This window comes from Pavona decussata, unplaced genomic scaffold, assembly GCF_977016875.1.
Source record: "Pavona decussata unplaced genomic scaffold, jaPavDecu1.1 SCAFFOLD_130, whole genome shotgun sequence".
Lineage (NCBI taxonomy): Eukaryota > Metazoa > Cnidaria > Anthozoa > Scleractinia > Agariciidae > Pavona > Pavona decussata.
The window spans coordinates 2,923,360-2,949,809 of record NW_028145544.1 but is presented as its reverse complement, the minus strand read 5'-3'; the positions used below and the strand labels follow the sequence as shown (position 1 = coordinate 2,949,809).

Genomic DNA, 26,450 nt, shown 5'->3' with positions numbered 1-26,450 from the left:
TATAAGCTGCTGTAATTTCTTTGTAGATTTCATCTACGTTATGATCCGCTGATCCTTTGCATATTGTTCAAGATCTTCACTTATTCCAAACAGTCTCCGTCTTCCTTGAACTGAAGATACACTTACGTGGAACAAATGGGCTATTTTTTTCCCATGAAAAATTGTATAGAACACAATTATTCTATCTGTTCCTTTGTCACGTTTAAGGCCGGTCTTTCAGGTACCTGTCCCACCATCCGAATTGGGTGAGGATGGATCGCAACAGAGTTCAAGCATTTTCAAAATTCTACTGGAACGCCCTTTTACTCGATTGTTTTTAATTTAGGACAGTTCTCGAAACGACCGCCAAGAAAAAAAACACTAGATCCAGTTTAGACCAGTCCCCTGGGGCGGGTTGTTCGAAACCCTATTAACGCTAATCAACAATTAAAAGTTAATCGAGGTTTTCATCTCCCTCTTTTAAAGTGATTTTCAAAGCCTTATTTCAAGCTAAATGTAAAGAAAAGTCTAAGTCAAAACTGAGGGCCAAAACTCTTTTGAAAGAACCTTTATTGATTAGTTATTAAACTAGAATCAAAGTCCACGTTAATCCAGGATTAGCTTAATCGGGCTTCGAGCAACTGGGTCCCGAACTTTATCAAGGTTCTCAAAGTCGAAGAGAATTCATTTACACGACCAAGTTGTGCTGCTCTATCGATTTCCTATAACGGCAATCCGCCTTCGTACAGGCATGCACTTCCATTCATTCATTCATTCATTCATTCATTCATTCATTCATTCATTCATTCATTCATTCATTCATTCATTCATTCATTCATTCAATCCGTCTTTATTTACACACGGTTTAAAAATTCATCAGGTCGATACAATATAAAACTACGTACAGGACAAACTATCAATATCAACATGTACAAATATATCAAAATCCTACTCCTAAACAATAATACGAAAACCTAAAGAAAACTGTACTTGACCTGCTTTCCATGAATGCCGTGTCTCAAGCTTGCCTATAAGCTAACAGGGTAGGCTGTTCCAGAGAGATGCACCGCTATAGCTAAACGTATTTTTTAAGTAATTTGTTCTCGGCAAAGGAACAATCAACTTGTTCGCAGGCTGATTTCAAGTTCATGGAAGTATATTTTCCAATATTTCGAAAGGCACGGCCTTTCTTCTTCAGGGTATGTTTGAGATGACCATGTGACAAGAGACGTTACAATTTAAAACAGTTACAATAGATACCTGAAAAACATAGACTAAAGTTACATAAACAAAAACGTTACTATATGAAATTTGAAAATACAACTACCAATAGCATGAGCAAAAAAGCCAACGTTACAACGTGGAAAACGAAAACAAAATACGTAACAATGGTCTACGGTGTTCGTTAAAACGGTCTTTAAGTCGTCGTTTTGTTTTTCCTATGTATTGTTTGTGGCAAACATACAGGTTATTTGTTCTACAATTTTTTTGCTGATTAGATCCTTCACTACAGGATCCGGTACTTTTATTTTGTCGCGGTGGTCCTTACAAACACAGTTAATTACTGGTTTTAACTTATAAGGAATATATATATTTCACTATGCCTTACTACTCAATTTTCATGCTGTACTGAAATGAATTTGTTGTTCTTTTTTCGCATGTTTCATAAGAACGCAGTAGACAGGGGTTCTCTGTTTTGATCAGAAAACGCTTTGAAAAAATTTTCAACGGAACTCAAACCCATCTTCCAAAACATTTCATTAAAATTTCCTTTGTTTTGGATCCTGTTCTCAGAAAAAAGAGCCGAGTTGTTAAACTTAAAAAACTGCTGAACATAACTATTGTATGGTCTACTGGCTTCCCCGATGGCTTCCAAAACAGGGGGTTGTTGGCCGTCTGCAAAGGTAAGCATCATGAAGATATGTTGGGTAGCAACTCGATTCTCGTATGGCTTTTTAAGTATGGACAAAATTGAATCGAACATGCACTTCTGTGTTTTAGTGAGGCGTGCTTGAGACGCTGGGATAACAAATGCGATGCCATTGAGGTGGTTGATACCTTGTTTTCGAAGCATGAAGAAAAATTGCTTGATTTTCTCAGTAATCTCTTTGTCTCTCTCCAGACCTTCAGTTGAGCCAAAGCTGGGAGTGTCGATTATGGTAAACGTGTGAGGAACAGCTGCACCAACCGGTGGACGAAAGGTGTAGGCAGTGATACCCCCAGTTTGATTCTCCGCTTGTGAACGTTTATCGTCTTCTGTTATGAGCTTAAAGCGGAAATCATCTTTCCATTCCACGCCTAAGATGTAGTTCACCATTCCATTGATAAGAGTCGACTTACCAGCTCCTTCTGCTCCAACCACCAGCAAGATCTTTTCGTTTTGTTCACGCCCGGACGCGTTGCGCGGAAGAGGCCGACCAATACTCTGCCTTGCAATCATGCTGTTTCCACTTCTCGTTTCCTCTCTCATACGTAGCTTATAAATTGATGGTGACCCATCTTTAAGCTCATCCGCGAAGTATAACATGCTTTCAGCTAAACGGGGCGAACTGGCTGGCCTTCCTGTAGAGCTCCACATTGTTTCGTGCTGCAGTTATTCTGTCAGAATATATTAACATACAGCAGAGTTTCAAACAGTGGTTAAATTTATACGCCGAGCAATTCGAAACCTTAAGACTCCCCCTCCCCGAGTATTTGGACTTATTACGCGGGCTGCCCTGAGGGCAGCCCGTGTCTAAAATTAGGTGGCGTTCCGTCGTCACCGTATAGCAGTCGCAAATGTGCATCTTTCAATTATTAACTTGTTTTACATGTATCAAATTCAGTCTCCTCCTAGACTGAGGGGATATTTTTGTCTCCCATTGTCCTTATTGTCTTTAAGAAAAACCGTACAATCAGAATATCTTAGTGTATGTCAGGAGGGATCGGACGGGAGTTAATAGACCATTTCCGGGTTGCTTTGAACCTCATTATGAAAGCGAGGCTAAGTGCAAAGTTTTTGTTATGAAAATTAGTTTTCATTCATATGCAAATATAATTAATTTTCATATGAAAAGTTTTGCACTTAGCCTCGCTTTCATAGTGAGCTTCACGGCAACTCGGAAATGGCCTATTACTATAGTGATTATTCAGGTCCTAGTGATCTCTCGGTGGAACTGAAAAGGCTTCTTTAGTGACGTGGCCATGTTGTTTTAAAGTTTTAGATTCCAATGTGCCGTTTTTGAAAAGAAAATTAACCCTTTTGAAGCGGTAAGTCGAAAGAATAACTTCTAAGAAGCACACTGTATCATGTGATGTTGGAGTGTATACAATTTGCGAGCCAGCGAGGCATGCGAGGCAGACGTGCGAGACATGAACAAAACATGCGAGGCATGCCAAGCATAAACAACCCCCAACATAAATGCTAACCGTTAAGCTAACCGGGGAGCTATTTAAGCTAACTTGAGTGCTTTTTAGGCTAACCGAAGTGTTTTTTAGGCTAACCTGAGTGCCTCACACGTCTGCATCGCATTCCTCGCATGCCTCGCTGGCTCGCAGATTGTGCACCCCCTGATGTTGAACGTTGAAATATGCCGTTCAACTTGCTGAAAGTTGTTGAACGAAAATAGAGCTTGGCTCTATTCCGTAAAACAAGTTGCCGCAACATTTGTTGCTCAACAAATGTTGAACCGTGTATTATTCGCTTAAGATAATCCAGTTCAAATCAGTCCCTCTCCTTATCAATTTCCACTTCCCGAACACGGTACACTGATCAGCGTATTTTAATACATTGAGCGATATCTTCACTATTTCACTTTCAAAAGATACGGTTTTATCACATCTTCTCTAAATGCCGATACACGTAGAAAGAAAAAGGTTATTCGATGGCCATCGAACTCCTTTTGCGTGTACTTGGTTAGCTTGAAACCAAACTGAAACTTCAGTATTTAACCCAAAGCGCAGTTAAAGAAACAATAAGATGTAAATCATTACTCAATATTACCTTTGCAGATATGCTAGTCAGTTATCTGGTTGATTAAGTTCCTCGACGAAACAAGCACAAGTTTCTGATGATCAGGTAAATTTTCCGCTCAAAGAACGAATGTTTCACACTGGCACAACTTGATTTCCTCGGAAAGGAATGTGAATATTAATATGTTGTCATAACAAGAAGCGTTTGATTGAAGACCGACAACCAATGAGTTCTGACGAAATCAGTCAGTCGAATCCGAGTCGCACCAGTTAATCTACTCCCTGTTTTTCCAAGAATTGGGGTATTTTTAGTATGTCTTCTGGAAATGTACCCAGAATTCGTAGTTAATCCATCAGTCAACGGTAGAGAAGGAAAGTGTTAGTCTTCAAAAAACCATTCATTGTACATTTAACGATTATTTAAGGACGGTGCCTACTAATAGGGAAGTATTTTTGCGCGGTTTATCACTATACGGGAAAAGCAGATCTTAGTAGCGACTATCGAAATCCAAAAAAAAAATTGGGGGTAACCACGCATTTTTTTAGAGGTAACTAAGCAACAATTATTCTAAAAAGCAGCAAAATACAAAGCAATGTATGGTGCTTTTTTCCAAATTGAAGCTATATTATCTCTGAAAAATGCATGGTTACCCCCAATTTTCTTTTTGGATACCAAAATCACTTGTTAAGTTCTGCTTTCTCCGCATAGTTTTAAAGCGCGCAAAAATATCCCTGTATTAGTAGGCACCACCTATAGGAAACCCGAGTATCTCGAGTTGCGCAGAACGTATGCGCAGTAACAATAGTAGGCACTGTCTTTAAAGATCTGTAGAAAAACCGACTGACTGATGTAGGGAACTCTGCTCTTTATTCATGAACTTTTAGGTGACGGGGGGCTTTTTGCCGACAGTGAATGACATTCCAAGAAGCAGAGCGCAATTTTTTTCCCGCTCTATTTTATATGGAAATGTTAGCCTGCTAACTAATCTACGAATCGTCTCGACAAATTTATTACATATAGATATTCGTAGCAAAAGGTTTAAATGTTTCATGTTAATGTATATATATGATAAGTACCCTAACCACTCTTGTAATTTAGTTGTTAAGTTACAAAAAGAGTAATTAAACTGATTATTATTATTATTGCTGGATTTGATGCGCGACAGGTGGGGAAAAGGGGTAGTGGAGGTTTACTGAAAAGAGTTTAAATTAAAAAAAAATGTATACTGTATATATTTCCTTCGATTCCCTTCCTCTTCCCGGTGGCTATTTTGCTGCTCATTAGTGGGGTCGCTTTCCTATGAACCTTTTCATTGATTTCCGCCATTGCTAAGAAGGCAAATGAAGACGTTCGAAGGGTGTTTGTGATTTGTACATTATTTAAGGACAGTGCCTACTTTTGTTACTGCTCATACGTCCTGCGCATCTCGAGATACTCGGGTTTCCTATGGGTGGTGCTTACTAATACAGGGATATTTTTGCGCGGTTTAAGACTATGCGAAGAAAGCAGAGCTGAGCAAGTGCTTTTGGTATCCTAAAAGAAAATTGGGGGTAACCACGCATTTCTCAGAGATAATAAAGCTTCCAGTTGGGGAAAAAACGCCATACATTGCTTTGTATTTTACTCTTTTTTTAGAATAATTGTTGCTTAGTTGCTTATTTGTCCCTTGATTATTTCTAAAATATGCTTGGCTACCCCCAATTTTCTTTTTGGATTTCAATAGGCCTGACTAAGATCTGCTTTTCCCACATAGTCATAAACCGCGCAAAAATACTTCGGTATTAGTAGTCACCGTCCTTAACGCGTCTACAATGGTTTTTAATGATCTTAAAATCACAACTCAGAAAATAGTAGCTCATAGGGAGGCAAATTTGAAAGCAGACTATCAGAGGTGTTTTAGGTAGTTGAAACGACAAGAGCGGAAGCCCGAGATATCAAGGATTAGCTCGAAATGATACATCAGTCAGCGGATTGTCACTCCCTTGGAGGTTAATTTTAATCTATAATGCTTCATTTGTGGCTATTTACAAAAGAAATGATTGTACATTGCATTGCCAGCTTAAAAAAATTATACCAGTTTAATAGGGCTATGATTAACCTAAAGGCGCTGTTACACTAGGCAATTTTTCGTTTCAGGACGTGTTACTCTAGGCAATTTTTCGTTTCAGGACGTGTTACTCTAGGCAACGATCCGTGCAACTTGTGTCGCAACAAAATTGCGAGGCAAGGTGCAAGAAAAAATGCCCAGTGTAACAACGCCTTAAGTCAGAGTAGAATACACGTTTCCTGTCGTTCGGTCTTTTTCACTTTGCGACTGACCCTACTCTTCAAGCTGTTAAATTGGTACGTGTAAATTAACCTGAAATTAATTTTTGTCGAAGGTCAAGCCACACTAGGAAATCGAAAGTTGCGCGCTATGTTTACATCGTGTGTTCGAGCATTAGGGCCGGATAAAATAACGTTAAGGAGTGTTAACGATATCGAGTACAGATAAAAACTACAACATGGACCAAGGCTGAAGCGTGTTCAAATGCAATTCAGGTTCACGTTTCTTGCTTTATACGGCAAGTGCCGACTAGAAAGTACTTTCTGATGTATTTACACAAATTCCATTTACGAGAAAGTATTAAATGAAAAGTATTGAAGCCATAAATGCGAAAGCAATTAGGCCGCTCATAGCAAAGCCGTCAGTTTTTGGTCCGTTAACTTTGATACAAATTAAGCCACGAATCGGCTTAGCCACGGCTTAGTTGCCCTCGCATCTTTCTAAGACCGGCCTAAACCTAATAAATTTGGATATAGTGCGATTGCTGTCCGCGCAACCAAAATTAACAAAACTCTCGCTCCGAAATCAAATCAGAACAGCTGCGTCCGCGCGGGAAATTGCTAAGGGGAATGGTCTATCCCCGGGGTCTATCGTACGCGATGGAAATTCCTTTATAGTTGGTATAGTCGCCCCGAAATTTGCCGCTCAATTTTTCAAACTAGATTCGTATCGGATTGAAGAAAGAAAGCTCGAGCGGTTCATACGGAAAACGCCGCTCCATTTTACAACATTTGATTCATGTAGTCGATTTTATCAACTGGAAAACGCGACTGTGTAAATTGCTATAAAAATGCTACTGAACGCGAGAACATAACATGACGAGAGTTCCGTCTTTGAAGGATTTAGTTCGTGCTGTCCAATGGCTTGTGTCTTCATCCCTTGATCTGGACGAACATCAGCTTGGCATCTGTTTGCTTGAGATTTTTAATGTTATAAGAATTTCCTGAAGAAGTAAGAGGTGAACATCCAAGTTAGTTTAAACAACAAGCTGATGAAATCTTTACTGGGAATTCAATTCTAAGCTTTTACATTTTCTTTCTTTGTTTGTTTCTTTTCATTTTAACAGTCTACAGGTGGAAAGGAAACACTGAGAAAGAAAGAAAGAAAGAAAGAAAGAAAGAAAGAAAGAAAGAAAGAAAGAAAGAAAGAAAGAAAGAAAGAGAGAAAGAAAGAAAGAGAGAAAGAAAAAAAAAGAAAGAAAGAAAGAAAGAAAGAAAAAAAGAAAGAAAGAAAAAAAGAAAGAAAGAAAGAAAGTAAGAAAGAAAGAAAGAAAAAAAGAAAGAAAAAAAGAAAGAAAGAAAGAAAGGAAGAAAGGAAGGAAGTAAGAAAGAAAGAAAGAAAGAAAGAAAAAAGAAGGAAAGAAAGAAAGAAAGGAAGAAAGAAAGAAAAAAAGAAAGGAAGAAGGAAAGAAAGAAAGAAAGAAAGAAAAAAAGAAAGAAAGAAAAAAAGAAAGAAAGAAAGAAAGAAAGAAAGAAAAAAAGAAAGAAAGAAAGGAAGAAAGAAAGAAAGAAAGAAAGGAAGAAAGAAAGAAAGAAAGAAAGAAAGAAAGAAAGAAAGAAAGAAAGAAAGAAAGAAAGAAAGAAAGGAAGGAAGAAAGAAAGAAAATAACAACAACACCAGTTACAAACAAAACGAAACAAAGAGGCAAAATTATTTACCGTAAAATCAGTTTCACAAGATGAATAATTTTTCGCTCAAATTCAGGACGAGAAATAAGAATTAATTATTTTTTAATGCCATTCCTTTAGCTCTAACTGATATTTTGGCACAAATGAAAGGATTGCACAATGCAAATACGAAATACAAAACAAGGCACAACAGTCAGACAAACAAACAATCAAAACTTTTTACACGTGCGTGCGTGCGTGGCGTTAATTAGTACCCTAACAGTTGCACGTATTTTAATTAATTAGTTTATTTATTTGCACGTGGGAAACGAGCCCATGTATTTAATAAAAACAAACAAACAAAAAAACTAAATATTTTTACCTTGTGGAACAAAGAATGTCGAGCCAGTATTTAGAACGACAGAGGACTGGTGAATAGTAACCATGATTTTGCCTTTTACCACGTAAAACACCTTAGAAGAAAACAGACAAAATATGAGTTCACACATATCTGTTCTCCGTCGTTTCCATTTTAAAAGGGAAGAGTTCAAAAACATTTTTTAACGAGTTTTCCGTCTAAAAGTGTACGTTTTCATTTCGCCACACGACGTAATTGTTTTCTGCAACTTGCAACGCAATGCAGACGAGAGCATTGCGTTGCAAATTGCAGGAAAAAAGTTACAGGCTGTGCCAACGTATTCCGCAACGTTACGAAAAGTAGAAGGCCAGTCTACTTTTCCTGTAACTCGTAGAGGAATTTTACTTCCCGTAACAGCACCCTCTGTAACTTTGTCCTCGTATTTTTTACGCTGTCATTTACGAAAACCTACGTCCTCAACTGTTTTTCTCGTTTAGGTGTTGACGAAAGAAACCTTGATTTTCACAAATTTTGACTTACTGCTAAAATCCTGGGCTGAAAATTGCTGACATAACTTTTGTTGTCGTCAAAAGTAACTCATATTTAACTCATAACGCTGTTCTGATTTAACACCAAATTCTCGAAACTAACATGCAAGGAAACGTATGGCAGTTAGTGAGGAGTATTAACATTCACATCTGGAAGTGTTAACGGGCCTTATGAAAACTGATTCTGTGAGGAAAATACCTAACTCACCATTGTGTCATTTCGAACGAACTGTCTTCCTTTCTCTGCACCAGGCCTCAAGATGACTTGACCACCTCCAAAGAGAGGCTGTGATATGAACTTGTGAACGATAAGCGGGTCATCATCTGTCGCGGGATTCCCCGAGGGATTCGTGAAGTGCAGCATGCCTGGGGCGTGGAAGAGATCTGAAAGGACAATGTTAACACCGAGTCTGTTATTTGGATTCTTTGAAGAAATTAAGATGAGGTGTACTCCCCCCACCCCTGGATGGGATGCTAGTCCATCATAGGACATATCGATACCCAGCATGAAGTGACTAGGAGTACCGTATTACTACTCCACCCAGGATGGAATGTTAGACCATCACAGGATACCCAGCATGAAGTGACTAGGAGTATTACTACCCCTCCCCTCCCCCCTGGATAGGATACTAGTCCATCACAGGAAATCCAGCGTTAAGTGACTTGGAGTATTGCTACTCCCCCTGGATGGAATGCTAGACCATCACAACGTTACCACCCCCCTCCCCCCATTCAATTTATTCCTCGCGAAGCGAGGGCCGAAGGCCCGTGCGTAGCGATGTTAATAAATTTGTCGGGCCGAGCCGGCCCGAGCGGAGCTAAGCCGCGCGAATTCGAGCGAAAAATATATTTATTCCTCGCGAAGCGAGGGCCGAAGGCCCGAGCGTAGCAAGGTTTATAAATTTGTCGGGCCGAGCCGGCCCGCGAGCGGATCTACGCTGCGCGAATTCGAGCGAAAAATATATTTATATCTTTCGTTGAAGGTGTCCGCACTGTTGCCTAGCAACAGTTAAAAACAAAGTATGAATGACGTCAGACTCTGGAGCAAAATTTGCATACATCGGGAAAGCTTGCGTGCCGGGTCAAATTTCAACCGCAATGTTCATCAATATTCACTGGATACAGAACTCTCTCTCCAGAATCTTTTCCCTTTCTTCCAGAAATCTTTTTTTGTGAAAGATTACATTGAAGAAATAACACGTTTTGTAGCCGCGGTAAAATAATTTTCCGTGGGAAATAAATTCATCGAACAAGACAGCACGTTGTTCATTTCGTCGCGTCAGGAATAGATTTTCAACCGCAAACTAGCCTGTGGAACCTCGGAAAGACCATGTTCATAAAAATAGTTGCTATGTTCAGAAACCTTTTAATCTCCTCATTTGATGCTACAATACGAGTAAAGAGGGCTTTCTTCCCAGCCCCAGCTTCACGAGGTTTTGCGAGTCACGTATTTCTAGTATACATGTATGTATGTATGTATGTATGTTTGTATATATATTTCGTTGAAGGTGTCCGCACTGGTGCCTAGCAACAGTAAAGAACAAAGTATGAATGACGTCAGACTGTCTGGCGTCGTCTGGAGCAAAATTTGCATACATCGGGAAAGTTTGCGTGTCGGATCAAATTTCAACAATATTCACTGAATACAGAACTATCTCATTAGAATCTTTTCCCTTTTTTCCAGAAATCTTTTTTGTGAAAGATCGCATTGAAGAAATTACACGTTTTGTGGCCGAGGTAAAATAATTTCCCGTGGGAAATAAATTCATCGAACACGACAGCGCTGCACGCCTGTTGTACATTTCGTCGCCTCAGAAATAGATTTGCAACCGCAAACTAGCCTGTGGAACTACGAAAAGACAATGCTCATTAAAATAGTTGCTATGTTCAGAAACCTTTTACGTTTGATGCTACAGTACGAGTAAAGAGGGCTTTCCACCCAGCCCCAGCTTCGCGAGGTTTTGCAAGTCACGTATTTCTAGTATACCTGGGTAAAAACAAACGATGCAGAAGAAGTTTGTCTAGCCGCAGGGGGGGGGGGGGGGGGGGAAAGGACTAATAGTGACCAGTATACGAAGTAGATTCCTTACCCATCTGAACTTCCTCCTTGGTCTCTGGGTTAAACACGGTGCATGTTGGGTTGGTCATCTCTTGGAATCCCTCGAAATCCCCCTGTTGGAAATACGAGAAATATGTAAACTTCATTGGATGGTATTTCACTGATAAAGAAAAGACCTTTTATTGGCTTTGTTGTTTTGGTGCCCCATTATAAATCATGTGACGGTACTCTAGGGATGTAACCTCTTTGGACATATTCACGCTGGTATGCATTCTTTACTCCGAGAAGACAAAGGATTGATTCTCCTGAGAATATCACGTGGTTTGGCATGGACAATTAGCGTATAGAGCGAAAAAGGTCTTTTCAGACTTACATTGCCAAGTTCTTCCTCCGATGAATCCTCAGCGTCTACTGCAAAACGAGAAACAATGGTGTTACAAGAACATTTCATAATGCAGCTAACGGCTGAATTATCCTAGGCGAATTCCTAGGGGGACATTGCAACACAGAATTGTGACAAACTGCATACTTTTGTAGAATCAATTATCCAATCACAAATCTGAGGATTCCTCTCAGGAAGCACGCTCAAATTCACCTTGGTCTTGAATTGGCTTCCTGGACGCTAGCCTTGAATTGTGATTGGATAAGCGACGTCAGGAAAGTACGTGACATCGGGTTTTAACAGTAGTGGTCACACTAGCGTGTCACGCTACAAACGTTACACTCGACTTACCGTGGTTTTGTTTCCTGGCGGTAGGTCTTTTGGGTTTAGACTTCTTTCTGGTCTTGGGTGTAGGCGTTGGATTTCTGAGAACTCCCTTAATGGCCCATCCGCCTGGAAAAATAAATCGCAGAGATACAAATTAATCCAATAACGAACACAGCAGACCTGCAACTTTTAAAAGCTTTGTTTTTACTGGACCCTGATAATCTGTAGCTGCATTGTTTTTTAGGGCTGGGAACATTGTTCTGTTGTTCGTTCTTTTGTTCTCTCGACCACCTTGTAAGACGTTGCAAACGGTACAACAGCAAGTCGCCCCTTAACGACTTAAGCATCATACACTTCAGGAAATAAGCACAGTAACACCAACAAACTTTACGTAGAGACCAGTAGTGTGTTTTCAAGTCTCCTCTGCAAACGTTTTGTTGAATGTAGTTTGGCTTAACTAACGTGTTCTTAAAAACGAGACTTTGTCGTGCAAGCGTTTTGGTCATTGATCAACAAAAACTAAACAACAAGGAAAAATGATTGGAAATAGGTTGTCAACCATTGAAATGTACTCTGCTTTTCACGGAGTAGGGTTGTTGCGTATAACTATTAGTCCACTCGTCTCACATAATGTAGTTTGAGTTTGTTAATTCTATTGCTTTAATTTGAACTTCTTTGCGCTGGGCTCTCCGTGTTTTCCTCGCCTCAAACCAATATTTCGAGCCAGGGTAACAGGTTTGTTGGCAGTTCAACAACTACTAAAATGCTACCCTTGTTAAGCAAAGAGGGTTCATTTCGATTTATCTGTATTTGTATGTGTACTTTACCGGACTGTCGTCGCTCGTAATCTATCCTCTCGTTCTTCCAGAACTGTAATGGTGGAACAATAGTTCTTTTGCTTCTTCTTGTACTTTGTTCATCTGTTGAGCCTAAAGCAAAATTCGAGAGTGAAACTCAGATACAAAAAGAATCGGTATTACAACGACCCTCGGACTGCAGAGCGATCCAATTAACAAGATGACCTCCAAACGGCCTGACGACGTGGTCTTCTCGTCAATTGGATTCGCTCTAACGAAGGGCTTATGCTCGAAACGTCAGCACTCGAATCTCTTTGCGGTGGCTAATTTACCTTTAGTTATCAACTCTGTTGATAAACCAAACACTCTTTGACCTCCAAGGGGCCTTACGATGCGGCCTTCTTTAACAACAGGCCGTCTCACGGCGTTCACAATGATTTAAAGAAAACAAAGTGGCTTCTCGAGTATTAATTCGGACCAAAAACACCGCAAAAGTGAGTTGGTCGAAAAGAGGTGGTTCGCTGCACGACAAATATGATAAATATTACCCCAAAAACTGTACTACAGAGGACAATCTAAGTATTCTCTTCAGCTTCTCAAAATCACATTCTGGCTCGGGTTCGATTCCCGGACTCCGTGTCATATGTGGGTTGAGTTTGTTGTTGGTTCTCGTCCTTGCAGCGAGAGGCTTTTCCCCGGGTACTCCGGTTTTCCCCTCTCCTGAAAACCAACAATTCCAACTTCCAAATCAATCTAGATTATTGTCTTGCACTTTGTCATGAGCCTCTGGCTCGAGAGATTGCGCAAGCACTCCTCGTGTTATTGACATCAAATAAACTACGTTACTTTTACTTTACGACAACCTCATTACTCTAAAACGGCACTTGTAGTAACTTCATCTTACCTTCCTGTTGTCCATCATCATTAGTCAGGGTGACTTCCTCATCAGGATCAATATCAGAATCACCAGCACCAGAAACACTACTAGCAGATCCCACAGACGACCTAACTGTACGACCACTCCCTGGGGTAAAGGACAGATCACTACTGCCATTCGACCCACAGGGCATACCGGCAAGAGCGGAATGTCTAGAGACTGCAGACGGCGTGAGGTCTGCAGGTGACGCATGGACAAACGGAGAGGAAGCGAAGCTGACTGTAGACAGACGCTTTCTGTTTGGTTGTTTGGCTGGTAGCACGCTCTCGTCATCAGCATCACTGCCGCCTGAGTGTGATTTGTCTGCGTTCATCTGTCGCTTCCTGCCCGCTAAAAAAAATTTACAATAACTGTCAAAATTCCAGCGCGCTAATGTCTCGTAGCTATTGTCTATAAGAGTACAGACAATAAAAATGGCGTCAGATGTAACGTGCGCGCTTTCTTAACGGCAAAAATAGTCAATTCCGCTCGTACTTTTCCATGTTAGTGTAAAATCCAAATCGACAACAGTTTTCTATGCATGGTCTATACTCTTATAGACCATAAAATGACGCCACAAAATGTTCAAAACTTGGCAGTGAAACCACTAACCGCTTGCACTTGAGTTTGAACATTTTATGGTCTTTAAGAGTATAAACCACAGAAAATTGCCGTTGATTTGTTGGATAGTAATAGCTGTTTCTTAACGTTCCGAGGGCAAACAACAGGGAAGCGGATATATTTCGAAAACAGTAAGAAGTTCGAGATGAAGCTCGAGATAATATGTCAGCAGATGTAGATGAGGGGAGAGGAATAGCCTGCGAAGCAGTTATTTCCTTTCCAAACCGCGGGACGCTCGCGAAAGCACATGGCGCGAAAAGTTGCCTTATCTCCCCAGTTGGTGTCGTTTGCTTCTCGTGCTTGCTTGGATAGCAAACGAGTGCTATGCAGGCTAAGAGAGGAGAGGAGAGAAGAAAATCAAGAGAGCCTCCTCTTCTTTCACCTATTGTTCCCCCCCCCCCCCCACCTCCCTTTCAACTATCCCTGTTGTAAATGGGAGTTTATTATTGTCATTATTTTTTCAGTATAAAAATATAGATAAGGTGGCCACATTTGTACAACGCCGCTCTTACAAAGCTTCCTGTACCTGTATTTGCTCGTCCAACGCTGCCTCCAGATTTAAGAATCGACTTCAATGCAGTGGCTGATTTAGCAGCAGGCTTGAGAAATGGTTTTGGGGTGATGCCCTCTGATGGAACTTCTTCAAATGACCTGTCTTCCACCCCACCAGCTTCTTGGACTGAAAAACTCCCCTCCCCTTCACCATTAACCTCATCTGAATCCTCAAAGACATCGGCATGATCATCCTCATCATTATTCTGTACTGCTGAGGAGATCGACTTGTCGTGAGTAACTGCACACTCCTTCCTCTTGTTCCTTTGTGCCACAGGCTTCTTTCCTCCAGCAGACTTCCTTCCAGTATGCACAGCCCTACCATCTTTTCCAGAACCAATGGCACCTCCTTTCCTTGACGTCTCACCAGCAATGTTTGCTTTCTTTCTCTCTTCTTCTAGCCTCGGTTTCTTGGCGTCTGTTCTAAGTTCCGACTCAGTTGTGCTGTCATGGCTGTTCACTGTGGCAGAGTTTTTCAAGTTCTTTGATTTGTTTCCTCTTCTTGCATACGGTGGCAACACACTTGACTGTTTTCTTCGTTTGCTCCCGGCGTTTTTCTTGGATTCGGAGCCGGATGATACAATACTAGACACACTGGAGCTGTGACAAACTGACTCCTGAAGAGTTTTATTAGATAACGTAGGCTCTTCATGCAACTCATTAACGATATCAAGAACATCTTTCTGCCCTCCATCTGGGCTTACCTTCGCTGTTTCTTTTCCTTTTCCTTTCCTCCTTGTTCTGGCTTTAAACGAAACCTCTGCCTCTTCAATCAAACCCTGCCCATCTGAAAGTCCCGATTTCTGATCCCTCAAAGATTTCCTACCCCTTCTCTTACTGGCCACCTCACCGAACCTTCCATCATTTTCAAGTTCATTGTTATCCTTTGTCTTTCCAGCTCTCCCCTTTCTTTGCACAGTAGTATCCAATTCCTGTGTCTTGACACCTTCCACAACCACATTATGACTAGAATTTTCTTCTCCCTTCCCTTTGTTTTCCGATGCCATCTCTTCTCCGTCTATGTATACAGCATCCTCAATTTCCGAACCCACAACAGCCTCTTCAGTTTCTTCTTCCCTTTCTTCACCATCTTCATCTTCTCTGTTCAGTTTAGAATCCGCCTCCTTTTTTCTCTGTCCCCTTGTTTTCCTTTCACTCAGTTCAACATCCGCACTTCCATCCTCAGCATCACCTTCAACATCTCCTTGTCTTTCTTCTCTGTTGCCATCTTCTTTGCTCTGTTTTGCTTCTTTTTTCCTCTGTGCTCTGGTTTTCCTTCCACTCACTTTAGCCGCTCCATCTTCATCTTCAGCTCCAACCTCTGCAACACTCATGCCTTCCCTCTGCATTTTCTTACTCTCAATACCTTTCCTTGTCAAACCCAGTGGACCCCCTGCCTTCCCGTCATCAGGACCTACAATTTCATTATCACTGTCAACTTCACATTCCAAGTTTTCTTCGCTTCCCTGCTTTCTTCCTTTTTCTGCTTTCTTCTCCTGTTGTCTTCTTTGAGCCTTTGGACCTGTCGCTCTCTCTCTGCCATTTCCATCCTCACTGTCACCGTCATTACATTCACTTTTCTGTTTTCTTCCTCTCGAAACTTTCATCTCTTGTTGTCTAGTGTTTGGAACACTCTTCCTTCCTCGACCTCGCTTCCCTACCTGGCCATTATCCATGTCATCTTTCTTTCCACCACGAAGCAACTCTTCATCTGAAGCCACAACTGCATTCTCATCGCTTTTCTTTACCTTTCTCTTTGACTTCTGTGGTTGTTGTTTGGTACTAACTGGCAAGCTCTTTGCTCTACGTTTCCCCTTCTTCACAGCTTCAAAATCTGCAAGCTCCTCTTCTACAACGCTCTGTTTTTGATCTTTGTTAAAAGTTGACAAGACTTCACCTACTTCAACGTCGCCCTCGACGTAATCATTTTCAAAATTCTGAGCTTCGTCTGCTTCTGGCTCCACATTCTGTGAGTCTTCCACATTTTTCTGTCTCCCTCTTGTAGACCTCCGATTTGTGTTTTGTGTTTTTTTCCTTAAGAACTTACTTTCCTCTTCGACTTCTACATCACCCACAATCTCACCACTCTTATTATCTGGATCTTCCGCTACTTCTGGGGCCTTGTTCTGCCTCTCGTCAAATTTTTTCTGCCTTCCTCTTGCATTTCTCTGCTTGTTGATTTGCGTTTTACCTCTTAAGGTCTCGTTAGAAGTTTCCTCTTGTTTGGAGTCCAGCAATCTTTCATCTCCACCATCTTCCTTCTCAACGTTCTCTGCTCCTTGCTCCAAATCTTGCAAATCTTCCATCTTCTTCTTCCTTCCTCTGGTAGCTTTCTGCTTGGTGTCAATACGTACACCTTTCTCTCTCACTGGAATCTTGGATTTTTTGTGTGTCGGCGCCGGCAAATCGCTTGGCTCAGGCTGACTGTCTGAGCAAGAGCCATATTCCGGTGACATTGTCTTGTGTTTAGTGCCTTCAAGAACAAAACTTTCACTCATAACAAAACTCTCCGCTTCAGTGGAAATAGGGGATTTATCAACAACAGTGCTTTTGTTAGCATTCCGCGTTGTGTTGCCAATGGTAAGGAAGGTATCTTCATCATCAATTCCATCAACATCAATGATTTCATCATCCTCAATGGACATGGTCCTTTGATTTTTCATTTGTTTTGTAGTTGTTGTTTTTTGATTCCCACCCTTCTCTTCAGCTTTGAAGGAATTGGAAGGCTGGACATTACAAGATTCCTGGTGGTCTGGCTGAGAGGCGTCATCAACATCAACAATCTCAGAATCACTTTCATCCTCCTTCTCCGTGATCGACTTTGTACCATCTTGCAAAATTCTGTTGACAGAAAAGAAAAGGCATTTTGAATGAATTGAAGGGGTGCCTGGAAAAAAGCCCTAAGTGACTTCTGATAAATTGCTAGATTCTCCTTCCAAATTTCATTGTATTCGGTTGTGAAACAAAAGGAGAATTTGACCTTACATCAAAAGTCACTTAGGGCCTTATTCCAGGCACCCCTTCAATTTATCATACAGATACATGTACATGCATGCAAAATCATTGCAATCAACACCTATGCTGTACAATCGTGAGACAAATGATAAATCTGAGCTATCATTTCAACTGAGTGTGGTAACCACTGTGTTAAAAAAATCAAATCTTGTCGCTAGTCAAACATTTACTGTTTTTTTTTTCCTACAAACAGATCATCATATGTGAACACAAACCTGGGCTGCGCTTGATTGCTGGGTTCTGATTCAATTGGAGATTTTCCATGTGCAAAGGACAACCTACAAACAGTTTATGCGTCAGTACAGCTATGTTGTATACTAACCTTCAGTACAGCCATATTTTAGGCTATATTACCAGCCACTGTTCAGGAAATGAGCCCACACTCACCTGAGTAAGCAACATAAATTGAGCCTACCATATTTTGGTGTGTGAGTACCTGCCAAATATTGCTTGGATTGGGATTAAGAGTGGCGTGAAGTGGCAGATAAAAAAAGGGTGCCTGGTTAAATGATAAATAAGGCTGGGGAAGGGGAAGCAGAAAAGGAAAGAAATTTACACCTGACTGCACTTGTTGTCCACTGGAGAAATTCCATTCATGGAAGAAACAGTGTCATATTGAATTGTTACATTCTCAAGTTTCTTGCCCAGCAGATACAACACATTGATCTTTTAGACAGTGTAGGGTCTCTACCTTCCCCACCCCTCTTGCTCCAGGGGACAGGAAGAGGAGAGACACTGGGAACAAGACTGATTGCCTAGGTAGAAATGACAATTCATCATTCACCTTAGTAAAAGAAGAAAACATTCAAATTACAAGTCAAGGTAATGGTGAGGAGACCTCAAGAAACCACCAGGCTTATAAGAGAGGCCACCTCGGCTGTCATTAATAAATAGAAAATTAAATTAAATCATTAAGAATATCCAGAAAAAAATGGACTGGGGATGATCCAAATTCATGAAATAAATTGTATTTCCAGATACCCTCCCACCCAGAGTCCCTCCCTCCCTCCTATGTATAGACGTTTTGGAATCTCTAGCCACATAGAAAGAGTTCCCACCTCTTCTTAATTGGTCCATTTATCTGTGGAGTTGGTTCACGGGATCCTGGATTTTTAATAATAGTTCCAGTTTCATTTGGGGACTCAACCTGTTCTTCTGGAGTCTCTGGGGCTTCTGGCTCATCTGGATTTTCACTTGCAGCTTCTGATATGTCCTCCACTTGGTCATCATGCACTGTTGAATGTGTATGAGAATACCATGAATCATGTCCAAGGAGGGCTGTCCAATACACCTGAAATAAGTCAACTCAAGGCTGCCGCCTAGCAGAAGCCCAGTAGCCTGGGGTGCCTAAGAAATGCTCTGGCAAGTCTAACTGTCATATTTTTTTTTAATATGATAAACAGATAAATGAAAGAAAATTCCATGCCTACTTTTGTTACTGCGCATACGTTCTGTGCACCTCAAGATACTCGGGTTTCCTATGGGTGGTGCCTACTAATACAGGGATATTTTTGCGCGGTTTAAAACTATGCGGAGAAAGCAGAACTTAGCAAGTGCTCTTGGTATTCAAAAAGAAAATTGGGGGTAACCATGCATTTTTCAGAGATAATAAAGCTTCAGTTTGGGAAAAAATGCCATACATTGCTTTGTATTAAATTTTTAGCACTTACTATTGTTGCTTAATTATCAGCTAAAAAATGCTTGGTTACTTACCCCAATTTTCTTTTTGGATTCCACTAGCCTTTTCAAAGATCTGCTTTTCCCACATAGTCATAAACTGCGCAAAAATACTTCTGTATTACTAGGCACCGTCCTTAAGTATGGAAAATGACTGTCAGAGCTACTTGAAAACCCAAGAGATGACATTTTCAGGAATTAAAATATAAACTTCTCCTGGGGGAGCATGCCCCTGGTCCCATTTGACGCTCACATCATTGGAAAATGGCCACATTAATTTTTTTTTTACTGGAGCTGTGCCTGTGTAGATGCTAAGAACCTCAGTGTTTCAGTGCACCTTTAACTATTGTTAAACCAAGATTGTGTGAATGTTAAACCTCAGTATTTGGCCCAAATCAAAGGTAATTAAACATAAAGTAAAGAAGATTTCTTTTTCTTCCAGTGCAATATGAGATATGAAACCATAAGTGTGAAACAAACCTGAATCAGGAAAATAATCATCTACATTCTCAAATCCTTTTGAATCTTTCCTTGGATTGATGTTTAGTGGTATTCCAGTTCTCCTATCAACAGTAATTTGGTATAAATAATCAGCAATCGACATGCCTCAGGCAATCAGAGAGCCAGATAGGAAAGGGATCTCAGGTCGAAAAACCCAAAATACTTGGCTTCTTGACCCAACAAACTGAATGGTAAACTAATTGATTTGGAGAGAACCAGAGCTATTGACCCCACAAAATTCTTCATTGACTCCCTGCCTTTAAGGTGGCCGAACACAGTTTGCGCGCGCTTTACAGATTCTGTTAGTGATGCTATTAAGTGCGCGCCAGGGTTGTGGCAAGCAAATACTATCGATCCCTCGATTTTATACGAAATAGATCTCAAAAGTGAGTTTTGTTCTTAAAATAACTCAGTTTCTCGTTTGTGAATCCTTATTCATTTATCACCGAACAAAGAAAGTGAGCTCATGAAGCACTAAGCCTTTTTGCACGCTTTTCGTCTATGCTGAGAAAACCTAATTACAAGCCACGCATGCGCATTTGACCAAAAAATTGTGACTGGTTCTTTTAATGGAAATGGACTGTTTTCAAGGGAACCGCTCGTTAGAATTTCGTGAAATTTGACAAAACAACAGTTCTCTAAAAGCTTAACTCGCCTACAAACAAAAACCAAAATCTAACAGGGGGTATCTTCAAAAAACATTAAAGTGCAAAACCAACATTTACAGGAGATCTCTCATGATGAAGGCAGCGTCACTATGTCAGTATTTTGTGGGTTTTTCTGGATACAAAAAATGGGAAAAATCTAACAAGTGCATTTTCTAAAAACTAAGGACAACCATTATTTGTGGACGGTTAATAGCTTGTTGCAAAGGCATGGCAACGGCACCTTGCTCAACAAGAAGTATCAAAATTTATTCCTTTTTAGTTAATCTTGCACCATGCTAATTTTGGGTACTCAGAAGTACGTAGTTTTCAAATAATGTTTACTAACACCTGTATAATGGAAAACTGTGTTCCGCCACCTTAAAAAGTTATCTGGAACACTGGACAATGAGTAGCAATTATATTAATATAGACTAACAGAACAATGGGTTGTCACAAACAGACACAAATGTGCCGGCTACCCTGCCTTTAGCAAAATCAATCCCAGGGGTTCCAATATTGTTTGAGGATGGTGTCAGAACTAACAACAATAGTTGTTGTACAAATTATTCAAGTACATAGATCACACATTTCAGTAGTTTAGGGGAAAACAAAGGAAATAAGGCAGGTACTTTAATGGTGAGTTACGAAGAGCTGTACCTTCCAACAAGGAGATCTCTATCTGAGTTCTGCTCATTTGGGACAATGTTCTCCTCCTCTGGCTCTAAACAAGTAAAAATGTTTTATAATCAATAAATCAGATTCAATAAAAGGTATGAGCCCAACAACAACATTTCTTTGAAAGTTAAGGTCACAAGGAACTTTACCTGAGTCAGGAAAGTAGTCATCAATGTTGTCAAAGCCATTGGAATCTTTCCTGGCTCTGATGTTGAGAGGAACTCCTGTGCGTCTACAATAAACACCAAAACCACATCGTTATCGACATCACCCATTACTAAATGTAGATGCCCTTAAAGATGTCATATCTGCAAACAATCAGCTCTTGAAAGGTTTTGTTAGATGAACTTCCATGGAGCAACAAAGGATGCAAAAAGGGATGGAAACCTACTGCAATTCCATTGCATACAATCTTCATCGTGTTCAAGTACAGTGTACATATGACTCCATTAACCAGAATAGTACAAATTTACAAATTTAACAAATTTTGCAGCCTATTTTTTGCACCAATTTTTTCGTCAAAAAAAAAAAAAAGAAAAAAGTTACCATTTTAAGCTGTTTTAATTAATTTTAATGATAGTATATTTATAATTGAGTAAGCTAGTCAGCTTGGATTTGTTTGCCGACCATCATGCTTTGACCATCACTGGCTGTTCTGTATTCTTCCGCAGTAGAGCACACGCGTTTCAGTAATTGGAGGGTTATAAAACAAGTGAAATTCATTCTGGCTTGCTGTTATATCGGATGATAAAGCCCTTGGCTTAAAGATTGTCCTCAAAATTTCACAGCTTCTCAGTCCACTGTTCATTTTTCGACAATCGTATAATACAATCAAGTAAGCTAGTCAGCTCGGATTTGTTTGCCGACCATCATGCTCTGACCATCACTGGCTGTTCAGTATTTTTCAGCAGTAAAGCACACGTGTTTCAGTAATTGGAGGGTTATAAAACAAGTGAAATTCATTCTGGCTTGCTGTTATATCAGATGATAATGCCCTCGGCTTAAAGATTGTACTCAAAATTTCACAGCTTCTCGGTCGACTGTTCATTTTTTGGACAATCATTCAGCCTTGGGCATCATTATCTGATATACCAGCTGCCTGAATTAAGGAGTTTCTTTTAATAAATGATGATAAATAATAGCGTGCATGCTAAAAATATTAATGTACCTTCCTACATATGGATCTTGGAATGGATCATTTGGAAGATAAAAATCATGCATGCGCACAGTAGCATTTCTTCTAGCAGCCTGAAAGATGCGAAGAATAAGAATGTTCACAACAGTTAATTACTTCAAGTAAATACCTAGTATACCTTCGATGCATTTGATAATCATCCCTCAAATGAGGGGTTGTATATTTGTGACTATGTTCGAACTGATTCTGGACTACAGCAGTCACTTCGAAATTGGTGAAATATTTAGGAGAAATGAATGAAATGCTGTTCTGATAATTAGCTGCAGTATAAACAGATACGTGTATTAAAGCAGGGCTTGAACAATCGATGAAACCGATGATCAGAAAATCAATCGCTCAATCGATGACAATCGATGCCTTGTCAGTTAACTGGCATCGGCCAATCGATGACCAATCGATAATCACACAAAAGTGGTCGCAACTCATCGATTGTCATCGATTGGTGTTAAAAAAAATTCGGTATTCCACACGTTCCAGCATGTACGTATACGCTCTCGCAGTACGCACAAATGTTTCAGATTTGAATTTGTTCACCGGATTGTTTGTATGCAGATGCGACTGGAGACGAGTGAGCTCTGAATGGTGGGTGATGCAATTATACTGAATTGTAATACTGTAAAATAAACCAGAATAAACGTGAATAGGCTTCGGTAATCACTTTATTACTTCTTTGTCACAACAAAGGTGCATAAAGTAAACAGGGTAAAAAATGAATAAAGTTGACTGCATGCAGGCTTAAATGGGTGAGCCGTATAGTAAAAGATGGAAAAAAAGAGACCATATCGAGAAACTTAGAGCTGCGCGGGAAAAAGCCAACAACACAATGTATAGCCTCTGTCCGAGACACAGTTACCACCGGTCACAAGAGAACTATAGGCCGCAGTTTGGACTCAGATTCTTTTTGGAAATCTTGACTGAAAATAAAACGCATCAAAAATGAGAACCAATCGATGACAATCGATGTCAATTAACTGATCGATTGGCGTTGATAATCGATAAAAATTGATAATCGATGAAATCGATAATCACAAAAAACCCGTGCATCGATTGTTCATCGATTATCAATATCAATCGATTAATTGTCATCGATTGTCATCGATTGATCGATTGATTTTCCTATCATCGGTTTCATCGATTGTTCAAGCCCTGATTAAAGATCATCTTAAATGATTTGTTTTGTCTGTAATCGCTGCATACCAATTCAATCCATCAACGCAGTTCGATTATAAACGTACTAACATTCATATTCTGCAAGATCAGGAATCCAGTGTTTTTGTGCAGCGCATATCACCAAGGAATTTAAACAGATATGACTAACCTTCGCCGCCGCCATCTTGGCCGCAGGAACTATAAGATGTTCAGCTTTACATCAGACGATGCGAAACAAAAACGCTTCCAGAATTCGATCCAAACCACCCTCAAAATGAAACTGAACAATCGCGGGTAAATTGATAGCTCTGCAGATGGTATTTTTCTAATACAACTAGGAATTTTGAACAATTGTTTTGATCTTTTTCACTTTTGGACTTTCCCGCCTGAGTCGGTTGAATAAATTTCCCATGATACTTTGCTACACGCAGTATAACGCTGAAATGCTCGCGGGCACACAACACATATCGTGACTTTTCTAAAACTTTTACGCAGAATTCAAGCGGATTTGCAAGTATTTTTCGCAATAGAACACCTTATAAGAGATCGGATGGAAGGCTCTAGACTCTTTAAGTAACAGGTGAGTTAAAAAATAGTATGATTAAGTGTAAGTTTTGCGTAATTCTGCCAATTTTTACATCTCTGATCATGACTTTGCAGTTTATGTACTTGTCATTGAAAACCCCTACCCCACCCTACCACCCTGGGGAAACAGGGGGCATAACCCCCTGAGCAAAACCCAATGAGGATACTGCCCTACATACAGGAGTCATATTTTCTGGTAAAGCCAGTAAAAATGAGGATAAATTTATGCGCCACCTATAAGAAGATTTTGTTGTCAATGTGTATTAAAGGTTTGCTTGTCAGGCTGAAAAAGGGATACAGGTTTCCAAAGTCATGATTTTAATTTAAGGGTAGACTTCCAACATTTCTACCTCTCTCGGCTATTATATCCAGGCTGCATTTTATTTAGGTTTTGGCTTGGATTTTCAAATTACTCTGTGCACTGATGCCAATAATAGTAGCCTGCGAACGCAGACGTATTTCCAGCTGGCCGGAGAGAAGCGACAGCCGGAAATACGTCACAGGAAATACGTTCGCAGACTAGCACAATAGTGGTCTTTGGTGTTAAGTGACGTAAGACAGGTAGTGCCTGGCATAAGAAAAATTGCCAAGTAGGCTTATGAAAACTTCTACCATTCAAATCAACTGTTGTTATACAAACATATCCAGGATTTGTCTGCCAGTGTAGGCCTTAGAGTCCACAGGTAGTCAAGGCAAATTTGCCCTATTTACCATCTGTAGGTGCTTTGGCGGCCGCTTAGTGTTAGACTTCGAAACGGTTAGGGATATCTTCAGCATGGGATGTACACAGAATGCACCCTGGCTAATATTCATACTCAGCATTGCCGTCATGTTGGATTTCCTCTCTTCCTAGTGGAATTTCTGTCCCTGGGACATGTGATAAGTCTCAGTATTATAATTAAATCACTGGTTATAAACTTATACTTTCAGGAATTGGTCATTAATTGGAGACCATGTTGAATCCCTTACCATGGACTGCCTTTGAAAATGACGAAGTTCATTTCTGGGTCCATTATGGCCTCTGTGCATTTGCCTTCCTATTAGCTGTTGTGACATTTATAGCACAACTGACAAACCCAGCACCTTATGGGAGACATGAGAAGTCCGGCAAGTCGTGTGGCCCTATGGTTCATCAGCGAATTGCGCACACAGTGTCTGATGCCATCCCTGGAGTGCTGTTTTTCTCTTTAGTATTTTTGCTCTATGGACATGAAAGGGAATACCCTAATATAACATTCTACTGCCTGTGGCTTTGTCATTATGTTCATCGTGGATTCATTCATCCCTGGATTATGAAGTACAGCAGTCCAAAAACACCCCTTGGTATACCCCTAGGGGGACTATTTCCAAACCTCTTGTACAGCTTCCTTAATGCCGATTGGCTTGGTGCAGCAGATTACGATGATGATTACTACAAGGACCCACGCTTCATCATTGGCGTTGTGCTTTTTGTTGCTGGGTTTGTCATCAACCGCTATGCAGACTTAACACTTCGTAAGCTAAGATCTGATAACACTGCAGGTTACTCTATTCCACATGGTTGCCTGTTCAATGTTATCTCCTGCCCTAATTATTTTGGTGAAATGTTGGAGTGGCTTGGCTGGGCACTAGGAACATGGTCATTGGCAGGTTTAACATGGTTTTTATTTAGCTCTGCCACGTTTGTTCCTCGCGCTCGGCATAATCATCAATGGTATAAGGATCAGTTTCCAGACTATCCTGAGAATAGAAAAGCTTTGATTCCCTTCATCTATTGAACACTCCAAAGTTGGATGGTTATAATCTTCAGGAAATGTGTGCACAGCATTCAGTGATTCACATGCTGTTGACAAACTGAATAAACTCAGAAACCAAATTCTGTGTCCACAATAAGAGCTTACCTTCACTAGTTGGCTATATGTTCATGTAAAATATTGTTTTTACCACTAGAAAATAAAATTCACATCTCCGCACCGCCGTGTAATATCCTTTATTAAAAACTGGATCATTGTATAATGCAATTCCAGGGATTTGATTGGTTCAGCAGCCATGGTATATGTGCCATTATACCACGCCCAAGAAATAGCGACCATTAAATTGTCTCCTGGTTGTTCTTGCAGAGCGAAATCAGCAAGATCTAGCAATATTTCTTGGTTGTTTTTAATAAAAAAAATTATTCCACTTGCGCTTGTTGGATATGAGATGATTACAGCCGACGAGGCAATAGCCTTGTAAGCTATCTATCATCTCATATCCAATGCGCGCTCGTGGAATAATTTATTGTTAACTATGTATTGTGATTTTGGAATATTCCAAATATCTCGCAAAGCAACGCGCTTTTATTTGCCGATTGAAGGTAAAAATTTTATTGAGCAATAGCAATAGCAAAAAAACCGTTTAATTAGCAGTTGGTGGTAAATTATCCAACCTATGTATCTGTTCGTGTCTGAACTGGAACAAGACTATTTGTCAGGAGAACCTGATGGGGCCGCTCGAGTAAAAACCCGCTCTGCAGGCTGGAATAGAGCTGGCTGGGAACTGAATATATCAGACGGTTAACTGGCTGGAACGTTTCTAAATATCTAGTTTACTGAGATTTTTTT

The 26,450-nt window shown here is 40.3% G+C and overlaps 3 protein-coding genes across 4 annotated transcripts; 1 reads left to right on the top strand and 2 right to left on the bottom strand.

The window, feature by feature from the left end:
• Positions 1–809: 809 nt before the first annotated feature.
• Positions 810–4,148, bottom strand: LOC146468687 (uncharacterized). The gene is made up of 2 exons (XM_085124378.1): positions 3,962–4,148; positions 810–2,577 (listed from the first exon to the last, which is right to left on the bottom strand). Exon 2 carries the CDS (start codon positions 2,555–2,557, stop codon positions 1,643–1,645), a length of 915 nt encoding a protein of 304 aa, XP_084980504.1. The 5' UTR covers positions 2,558–2,577; positions 3,962–4,148; the 3' UTR covers positions 810–1,642.
• Positions 4,149–5,911: 1,763 nt separating this feature from the next.
• On the bottom strand, positions 5,912–23,680 carry LOC146468686 (uncharacterized). 2 transcript variants are annotated; one of them, XM_085124267.1, is made up of 17 exons: positions 23,453–23,680; positions 22,108–22,187; positions 21,089–21,171; positions 20,922–20,985; positions 19,597–19,679; positions 18,498–18,672; positions 17,655–17,717; positions 14,399–17,265; positions 13,240–13,602; positions 12,366–12,467; positions 11,563–11,664; positions 11,203–11,240; positions 10,861–10,942; positions 8,979–9,154; positions 8,247–8,337; positions 6,071–7,200; positions 5,912–6,038 (listed from the first exon to the last, which is right to left on the bottom strand). In XM_085124267.1, exons 1-16 carry the CDS (start codon positions 23,465–23,467, stop codon positions 7,130–7,132), a joined length of 4,455 nt encoding a protein of 1,484 aa, XP_084980393.1. In that variant the 5' UTR covers positions 23,468–23,680; the 3' UTR covers positions 5,912–6,038; positions 6,071–7,129. The 2 variants fall into 2 exon arrangements, with proteins under 2 accessions (XP_084980393.1, XP_084980394.1); XM_085124268.1 differs by having other exon boundaries at positions 11,203–11,237.
• Positions 23,681–23,758: 78 nt separating this feature from the next.
• LOC146468685 (uncharacterized) lies at positions 23,759–25,820 on the top strand. Its single transcript, XM_085124387.1, has 2 exons — positions 23,759–23,863; positions 24,799–25,820. The coding sequence occupies exon 2, from the start codon at positions 24,822–24,824 to the stop codon at positions 25,623–25,625; it is 804 nt and encodes a 267-aa protein (XP_084980513.1). The 5' UTR covers positions 23,759–23,863; positions 24,799–24,821; the 3' UTR covers positions 25,626–25,820.
• The last annotated feature ends 630 nt before the right edge of the window (positions 25,821–26,450 follow it).